The sequence below is a fragment of the Portunus trituberculatus genome, chromosome 10 (genome assembly GCF_017591435.1).
Source record: "Portunus trituberculatus isolate SZX2019 chromosome 10, ASM1759143v1, whole genome shotgun sequence".
NCBI classification, from domain to species: Eukaryota; Metazoa; Arthropoda; class Malacostraca; order Decapoda; family Portunidae; genus Portunus; species Portunus trituberculatus.
Window position 1 is genome coordinate 3,194,083 of NC_059264.1, and position 10,000 is coordinate 3,204,082.

The following is a 10,000-nucleotide window of genomic DNA, read 5'->3' on the forward strand; positions in this document are numbered from 1 at the left end:
TGTGTTTGTTGTTGTTGTTTACCTTCCTTTGTCTTCTTTTCTATTTGGATCTTGTCAAATTGTTGTTATTTTTGTTTATTTTTCTCTGTTGATATTAATCTTCTTTGTTTTAATGATAGTTTAAATGCTTTTATTTATATTTTTATTTGTTTTGTGAATGTTCTCAAACTTTCTTTTCTTTTTTTCTTTATAGTTGATTTCTTTACTATTCTTCTATGCAAACTCTTCCAAAACAATCTTCTTTCTGTCTTCGTTTTCTTTCTGTCTTCGTTTTCTTTCTGTCTTGTAAATACTCGTGATAATCTTTTTTTCTTTATTATTCTTGTAAATACTCGTAATATTATTTTTTCTTTACTATTCTTCTATGCAAACTCTTCCAAAACAATCGTCCTTCTCGTATATTATTATTTCTATTGGTTCTCTTTTGGTATTATCCTCTTCTTCTCTCTTCTTAATTCTTCTTCTTCCTCTTCACAAATCCTGGTTGTATCCTCTTCTCCTCTTATTAATTCTTCTTCCTCTTCACAACTTCTTTTTATTCTCTTCTCTGCTTCTTAATTCTTTTTCTTCTTCACAAAATCCTCGTAATGTCTGATTTAATTTTAACAATCTCGTCTTGTCTTGAGTGTTGATTAGGCAGAACACTTTCTCTTTCCTCCTCTCTACGTGCTTGTAGGATCAAGTCTTGAGTGAGAGTGTTCTAGCGATAATGTTCAGCTTTTTTCAGGTGTTCAGGGCGAGAGAAAATGGAGTCAGTAGAAAATGAGAGGAGAGAAAAAAAAATAAATATTGCAAGGCCCACTAAGCTTCCAGTCGATAGCTAGCTTGTAATCAGTATTATTCTCACTTTTCCTTTACCAAGACAACAAAAACTGGCATAAAGGAGATGGAGAAACTTGAAAATACTGGATAATTCTTCTTTTGTCTGTTTTACTTTCGTTTATCTTCCTCTCTCTTTACCGTTCTTCTCTTCCTCTCCTCTCTTCTGTCACTGTGGGTGGACCAACAAGAAATGGCTGCTTTGGCGAAACGGGCCAATTTTCTCTTCTTATCGAGGCTACAAGGCGGGAATGTTCTAATTCTCCCCTCCTGCGTGTCGTAGGCGTGTGTGTTGGCGTGTGTGGGCGCTGGGGACCACTTCGATTCACAATGAGGAGCTGCAGAAGCGGTCAAGGCTAGCTCACTGACTTGGCCCTCTCCACAAGACTGACTCGGGCCACCACTCTATGGCTCCTATTGAGAAACACTTGGCTCTCTCACCACCACTGCTGCTGCTGCTGCTGCTGCTTCCAAAGGCCACACAGATGACTAGCCGGACTCTCAAGAGTGCTTCTCCAGTTAATAACGAAAAAATCTTGCTAATCCGTCAATAGAACTGTAAAAACACTCTCAACAAACCAAGTCACTTCAACTGGAGCCTTGTGACAGCTGTGAGGCTGGCAGCGTGGCGCGGAGTGTGTGAGTTCAGTGTGGGCCAGGAGTGGCGTTGCTCAGCGTGGAGGCACGAGGGCCCCGCTGGGGCATCGAGGGGCAGAGAGAGCAGCGTGGGGCGGTCTGGGGACAAATCTCAAGGACAGGAGGACAAAAACACATCGCCAGTGCGAACAACGTACGGTGTTACTCACTGACTGACTGACTGACTGGCGGCACGTGTTGCTATCTCTCCTCGATCCTTGTGTCTTGTGTCCGCTCTCTCACTCTCACTCTCTCTGTCTCGCTGTGTCGCTGTCTCTCTCTCCGTGTGTCTCCCTCCTTCCTCCTGAACCTCAGTGGCGCGACGCGTGACGGAGGGCGAGGGCAGAGCAGAGACAGCAGCCGGCGGGGACGTGTCGTGTTGGGGTGAGGGACGCTTCTGTTGGTGTGTGGCGCGGCGCGGCCCACCACACCTCGCTGCACCACCGAAGGAAGACCCGCGAGGCCACACGTGACACAGACCTGCTTTGCCTGGACACTTTGACGTACTTCCATCTTCCCTTCCTGCTTGACACGTGACACTCCCTCCCTCTCCCTCTCCCTCTCCATCTCCCTCTCTCACTCTCTTCCTCTGCCACCTTCAAGCAGTCACGTCCTCCTCCTCCTCCTCCTTCTCCTTTGTTTTCTTCCTCTTCCTTGCTTCCTTTTGTGGTGTGGTGGTGTGCAAGTGTGGTGATGATGGTGTTGTCCGCCTTAACGCTCTCGCCGCCCGTGTACAGCTTCACCAACACCTTGTCATCACCTTCGTAAATACACCAATCACCAAAACACTTGACCAACCGTAACGTGACCCAGCCAAGCCTGACCTCACCTCACCTCACCTGTCACCTGACCTAACATGACCTAACCTAACCCAGTCTAACATAGCATAACATTAAGATAGGATAACGACTTTCTAACGACCTGCCAACGACCCACCCATCTCTCAACGACCACCGATCTCAAAACGACACGCCTTCGACTTCAACACGATCCTCAAAACACTTCCACGACTTCCACATGACATCCACGACCTCCCTACGATCACTTAGCGACCCCAGACGACCCCACCACGACTACACGATCCCAGTACGACCCCAGCACGACCACACGATCCCATTACGATCCCAGCACGACCACACGATCCAGTACGACTCTAGCACGACTACACGATCCCAGTACGACCACACAACCTAGTACGACCCCAACACGACTACACGTTCCCAGCACGACCCCAGTATGACCACCCCAACAACCCCAATGTACCAAATGAACTCAAATACACATTCTGACATCCCACAAGAATATCATAACGACCAGCTACGACCACAGTACGACCCATAACCCCCAACAGGTCGTGTGGTCGTAGTGAAGACGGGAAACACGCTCGCAAGGTGCACGTGGGCCCAGAAGAAGTGACAGAGTGAATTATACTTAGTGTTCACCTTAAATGGTGGTCACACTTCTGGGGCGTCGAGTGGTGGTGGTGATGGTGGTGGTGGTGGTGGTGGCAGTAGTAGTAGTAGTAGTAGTAGTAGTAGTAGTAGTAGTAGTAGTAGTAGTAGTAGTAGTAGTAGTATGTGTAGTACTTATATTGCGCTTTCCAAAAACACGAAATGTAATTCTCAAAGCGCATATTATTGTAGAAAGAAATAAAAATAATGAATTTAGAAATAAGACAGTTGATAAAGTAAGGTCAATCGAAAAAATAAAACCTAGAGGGAAAACTACGAACTATTAAAATCAAAGAACAGATAAAGGAAAATTAAAATGATAAAACCACTATAAGACTAAAAACAATGTGTAAGATTTAGTAAGAATCAATTTGCATTAAAAAACAAGGCATAAAAATCTGTCGTAGGCTGATCGAAAAAGAAAAGTTTTTAGGGCCTTTTTAAACTCGGTCGTGCTCTCACAGTTTTTATTGTAGTAGGCAGGCTATTGAATAGTCTTGGACCTGCAACAGCAAACGCCCTATCCCCCATGCAAGAAGCAGTATAAGAGACTTGGAGGAGTCCCAAGTCAATTGTGCGCAGATGTCGGCATGGTACATAGGTGGACAAGAGCTCACTGATGTAAGATGGGGCTGCATTACTCAGGGCCTTGTAAACAATTAGAGCCACCTTATACACCACGCGCTGCATTATAGGAAGCCAGTGAAGTCGTTTTCGAACGGGAGTAATATGGTCGTAGCGAGATGCGCCACAAACAAACCTAGCTGCCGAATTTTGCAATTTTTGTAAGCAGTTGATATCTGTGGCAGTGGCACCATATAAAAGGCTATTACAATAGTCAAGTCTTGATACAACTACAGCTTGAACAATGGCCTTAGCAGCAAACTCATTTAGGCAGCCACGAATTTTGTAAAGATTATGTAGCTTCATATTGAACTCTCTCTTTATGATAGCAATATAACTAAAAATTGTGACTTCCTGATTCAATTTGTAGTAGGTTGTACAACACGCAGTCGACCAACATGTAATTGAGCTGTCTCTGCAGTGCCCGTTCCATTCACCACCTGTCGCCTTCGCCTGGACACTACAGTGGACCATGTAATACTGCTGTCACCACTCTCACCCACGCCTCCCATACTGCCATCCCCGTCAGTACTAGTAGACTGAGAAGCTGAAACAGCAGTGATAGGAGGCTTCTTAGCACGAGATGCGTCTTGAATATTAGAACTAGAACTGTTTTGACGCTTTTGCTGTGTTGTAGCAGATGCTTGATGAAGGACTAGAGGCCGAGTTGTTGCATTAACTGAGGGGTGTTCACGTACGTTAGCCACTGTTGAGCCAAATGTATGTAGCTTAGCATCCAGCTGTTCATGTGTGACAACCTGGGTGAGCAAGTTGCTAATCTCTGTATTTACATCACCTTTTAATTCATCAATAATCTGCATTACACTCGAACTATCAAAAGTGGGAACAGCAGCAGGTAACGAAGCAGGTGGAAGCTTATCAAGAGAAAGAGCAACAAATACAGGCTTGATAGCCAGTTGTTTAAATTCCTGACTCTGTAGAGCACCAATAATCTTAAGCACCAGTTCGCGGCGCCCAGGAAAATTATCCCCATTATCATCCAACGAGGCTTCATGCGTAGGAATCAAGTTTAGTATAACTCCGCAGCAGTTGTTAAGTCATTGTTAGAGACCCCATTTCACTGTACCATGTGCTTAACATAGGAAGAGAGAGGTACATTATCACGTAACTTTGTGGATAAGTAACATAATACCTCATTAACAATAATGGGACCACCATCCATGCATGCACAGTGATGGGCAGCAGAATTAGAGGCCAGAGCATGCTTATTGAAGCAGGCCTGACAACACGGCAAGGATGGTTGTCGAACATCAACATTACTCTTGCCTTGCCGACAAACTGCACAGTAAGTCATCATGCCGAAATAAAATAGCCCATATGCAGGCTGTAAGTAGTGCACAAGTAAATAAGTGCATATATGTGTAATGGTAAGTCAGAACGATGGAGTTCAGTTAGCAGACCAGACCACCGGTCCGAGACACTGCACACAGCAAACGAAACACCAATTAACAGCAAGTTGACTACACAATCCCACCTTATACAGTCACAATAGCAAGATATGCAGAAACTTTAAAAGAGAGAATACAAATAATAAAATCAATAAAACAAACAGGTCTAAAATGAGATGGGCTTGAACACAATCAAATGATCAAACCACCAAAACAATGAGGTAGGAAGCACACGGACCTCCACTGTCACCAGAATTTGGCAGTGAAAGAGTTACGTGCGATCACATAATAAACACCATAACATGAACATTTAAGTGCGGACACAATAGAATAGATGAAAACATTAAAAGCCAAGTAAAAGTGACTTAAAACTAAATGTGCAAAAACACAATAAAAGACCAACCACCAACAAAAGGAGGGAGCCACGCGTCCTATCAGCACCAACGCCAGCGCCCGAGTGACGAGTAGCAGTAGTAGTAGTAGTGGTGGTAGTAGTAGTAGTAGTAGTAGTAGTAGTAGTAGTAGTAGTAGTAGTAGTAGTAGTAGTAGTAGTAGTAGAAACAATAATAGAAAGAGAAAGAGAAAAACAAAGATAAGGAGAAGGAGAAGGAGGAGGAAGAAGAGGAGGAGGAGGAAGTGGAAAAGAAAAAGTAAACGAAGAAGAACAATGAAAATGAGGAGAAGAGGAGGAGGATTAAGGAGAGAAAAAACGAGGAAGAGAAAAAAGAGGAGGAGGAGGAGGAGGAGGAGGAAGTAAGCCCCTAAGATTTTTTCCTTATTCTTTACGTGTGAAAGTAACGAGATTTGAAAGTAAAGAAGACAAAGAGGAGGAGGAGGAGGAGGAGGAGGATATATAGATTAAAGGTATAAATCTGTGTGTGTGTGTGTGTGTGTGTGTGTGTGTAATTCACTGTTTGATCTGGTGCAGTCTCTGACGAGACAGCCAGACGTTACCCTACGGAACGAGCTCAGAGCTCATTATTTCCGATCTTGGGATAGGTCTGAGACCAGGCACACACCACACACTGGGACAACAAGGTCACAACTCCTCGATTTACATCCCGTACCTACTCACTGCTAGGTGAACACCACCTACACGTCAAAGGAGACACACCCAAATATCTCCACCCGGCCGGGGAATCGAACCCCGGTCATCTGGCTTGTGAAGCCAGCGCTCTAACCACTGAGCTACCGGGCCGTGTGTGTGTGTGTGTGTGTGTGTGTGTGTGTGTGTGTGTGTGTGTGTGTGTGATATCCTTCTTCACGCGACGAAAGAAGAGAGTAAAGTAGAGACAAATAGAGAAGGAGGGAAGAGAAGAAGGAATAGATAAATAGATAATTAGACGAAAAATAAGATAAATAAGGAAATAAAGAAAGAAATATTGAGAGGAATAGATAAGGAGGAGGAGGAGGAGGAGGAGGAGGAATAGATAGATAGATTGATAAAGTAATAAGTAAATAGATAATAGACAAAACAAAGATAGAAACAAAATAAACAAACAGACAAACACTCACGCGACAGAAAAAGATTCATTTGTTAGTCTTCCTTGTCCTCTCTCTCTCTCTCTCTCTCTCTCTCTCTCTCTCTCTCTCTCTCTCTCTCTCTCTCTCTCTCTATCTATCTATCTATCTATCTATCTATCTCTATCTATCTATCTATCTATCTATCTATCTATCTATCTCTCTATCTATCTATTTCTCTCTCTATCTATCTATCTATTTCTCTCTATATATATCTCTCTATCTATCTTTCTTTCTTTTTTTTCTTTCTATCTTTCTTTCTTTCCTTTTTTCTTTTTTTTCTGTCTCGTGGCTGACAACACAGAAGCGTGAATGAGTCATGCTGGATCACACTACACCATTTTTTTCACTACGACTCCCCGACGGTCGTACAGGACAGTTTTCTGCGTTGCATACGACTGTCGTAACGGTTGGGAGCATTTCAGTGCAAGAAGGACTCGCAAAACGAAGGACGTCCACCTCCATACTCATGTCCAATGGGCCTGTGATGTCTAAGGATTTCCCAAAGGGATCTTGCAACGACGATGGGACATCATACCCATCATGCCCTTCCTCTGTCCCATCGTCTTCGGTGGGTAAACTGGAGTTTTTTTTTGTTTTGTTTTTTTCTTTTTACTGGCGACAACGCCCGGTGTGTCACACTGGTCACCACGATTCTTAGCGACAACATTACCGTGCGTTACTGCCAAATGTATGTTCAAACACCAGTCGTAACTCAACATTTTAACGATTTTTGACTCGTTCGATGTCGAACGATGTCGTCAGCAGCACGTACGACATCGTATCTCTCTATAACGTCATCGTATGTCATTGTACGTCATCGTACACCCGATGAAATGGCTTTGCTTGTCGTGACTCTTCCCGACAGTCGAACGCAGCGGTCGATTGTCGTATGTGTCTACGATGTCGAGTGACAACAAGGACATCTTATCACATCGTGCGATAACGCCGCGTTGACGTACCACTTGACTCACATCTTACGACAGGACAAAAGCCGTTAAAAAGACATCATTGCTGCCGCCGACAGCACTCCTACGACCGTCGGGGACGTCGTAGTAAAAAAAAAAAAAAAAAAAAAGCTGTAGTGTGTACCATTAGACCATTTTAGCGACATTACGAAGGGTCTATGGAGGTCACAAGATTAATGGCCAGTCTTCACTATTTCAACCCCCCACATGAGTTTGTGAAGGTGTATAAAATCACCAAATCACCAAATAATAACCAGAGTCAATCTGGAAACACGTCAAGATAGTGAAGGGGTTAACACTGGAGACAGAGAGAGATTAGATGCCCAGCAGATTGCGTGACGTGTGGCGTGGATAAGGAAGGAGAGGAAGACGTGAGCCACTTCTATTTCCTCCTACACTGCCCAGCCTACACCTATGGAAGAGCCAAGTTTCCCCATTGCCACCTTCCTTATCCAAAAACGAAGAAAAAGGTCAACGGAAAATCACTTCTTTGAAAATTGTAATATTGAAGGAAATAAAAAAAAATAATGAGTGTCTTTTGTGTAATAAGAAAAGATTAAAAATAAAGAAAATCAAATCTCTCTCTCTCTCTCTCTCTCTCTCTCTCTCTCTCTCGCTAGAAATTATGGTGATGATTATGATGATGATAATGGTGATGATAATGGTGATATGATGGTGTTGATGGTGATAATGGCGATGCTAGTGGTGTTAATGGTGATGCTACTGTTGATGCTAATAGTGGTGGTGGTGGTGGTGATGATAATGGTGATGATGATGACGATGATGATGAACTGAAATGACTCAAGAATACTCACATAATTCTTGTTGTTGTTGCTGTTGTTGTGGTACTGTTGTTGTTGTTGTTGTTGTTGTTGTTGTTGTTGTTGTTGTTGTTGTTGTTGTTGTTGCTGCTGCTGGTTGTGGTGGTGGTTGTGGTGGTGGTGGTGCTTGACAAAACTGCGTTCCTTCTTCATCCCTGTGGTATCTGCCTGTCCACCCCGCGCCTCGCTCACCTGTCATCACCATCAACACCATCAGCATCACCATCATCACCATTATCATCACCATCATCATCATCAACACCATTATCATCACCATCATCATCACCATCACCGTCACCATTATCACCATCACCATTATCATCACCATCATCATCATCAACACCATTATCATCACCATCAACACCATTATCATCACCATCACCACCATCGTCATCACTACCATCATCACCATTATCATCACCATTATCACTACCATCATCACCACCACCAACATCAATATTACCATCACCATTAACACCACTAGCATCACCATCAACACCATCATCTCACCATTATCACCATCATTTTTAGAGAGAGAGAGAGAGAGAGAGAGAGAGAGAGAGAGAGAGATAGTGTCAAGAATTAAATATGATGAATTGATGGTGATTACGAAGAATAGTGGTGGTGGTGGTGGTGGTGGTGGTAGAATAGTAGTAGAGATAGTGGTAATAAGAAATTTTACTACTAATAATAAAACTAATAAAATCAACAACAACAACAACCATCACCACCACCACCACTACTACTACTACTACTACTACTACTAATAATAATAATAATAATAATAATAATAATAATAATAATAATAATAATAATACGACAACCACAACCACAACCTTGTCAAAATACGGATGTTTATTACCTACAAATATAAAGAACATGACAACCTTGACTCTCACTCTCTCTCTCTCTCTCTCTCTCTTTACCTTATGGAAGCAACACGGCGCCCTTTTCCTCCCATTGGCACCTGGATAAGCAGCATTTTCCGTCACACTAATGGATTCCTTCACCCCAACAGTACACCACACAAGCCTTAATATTTTTCTATTTTCCTTCGCTTCTACGTGACTTTCCGCTGTTTTTCCGTGCTCTGGTGGTGGTGGAGGCGTGGATCCCTTATCATGTAGGCTTGTGGGTTCAGCGTGGGCCTTGTATTCGTATTATTTTAGCGTTTTTATTAAGGTATTATTCTCAAGTTCCCCTCAAAACCGCGTATTTTTTTTCGTAGTTAGTGTTAAAAAGTACTAGTTTTCTCTGGTCACCGTAGAAAATGAAGGCTTTTTAAGGGTGACACTTGTATTTTTCGACTGTCCCTATTAATTTGTTGCTTTTTTCCAGGACAGTTCAAATGGTCTTCAGTTCCTCATCGGCCACAGTCTCGTTCACAACTTGGGTCTCAGTCTGGCCAAGCTCGCGAGCCTTAATAGTAATAAATAATAAATAAATAAATGAATAAGAGAGAAAGAGAAAGATATATGGAGGAAGACGAAAAATGAGAGAGGAAAAAGGAGGGAAAAAGGAGGAAAGGCAATGTAAGAGGAAAAGAGAGAAGGAATATAAGAGAGGATTAAGAGAGAAAATACGAGAAAAGGGAAATAAAGAGAGGAAAATAAGAGAAAGGGAAAATGAGAAAAGAAAGTGAGAGAAAAGAGAAATGAAAGGGAGAAAAGGAGATAAAGGAGGAAAATAAGATAATGGAAAAATGAGAGAATGGAAAAATAAGAGAGAGAGGAAAATAAAAGAGAGGAGTA

At 42.8% G+C, this 10,000-nt stretch overlaps 1 protein-coding gene across 6 annotated transcripts in view; it reads right to left on the reverse strand.

The window, feature by feature from the left end:
* The window catches only part of LOC123502000 (DNA N6-methyl adenine demethylase-like), a 31,683-nt gene that overhangs the window by 11,302 nt on the left and 10,381 nt on the right, over nt 1-10,000 (reverse strand). For 3 of the 6 annotated variants that reach the window (XR_006673763.1, XM_045251145.1, XM_045251144.1), the window contains one exon: nt 8,244-8,441. The exons of 1 other annotated variant lie outside the window; for it this stretch is intronic. Coding sequence is in view for 3 of the 5 variants with exons in the window: in XM_045251145.1 (XP_045107080.1) it covers nt 8,244-8,441 (198 nt within the window). In the remaining 2 variants the exon portion in view is untranslated. Of the gene's footprint in view, nt 1,884-8,243; nt 8,442-9,175; nt 9,410-10,000 lie in introns of those variants that run through there. 2 more of the 6 variants (XM_045251148.1, XM_045251147.1) reach the window with 2 other exon arrangements.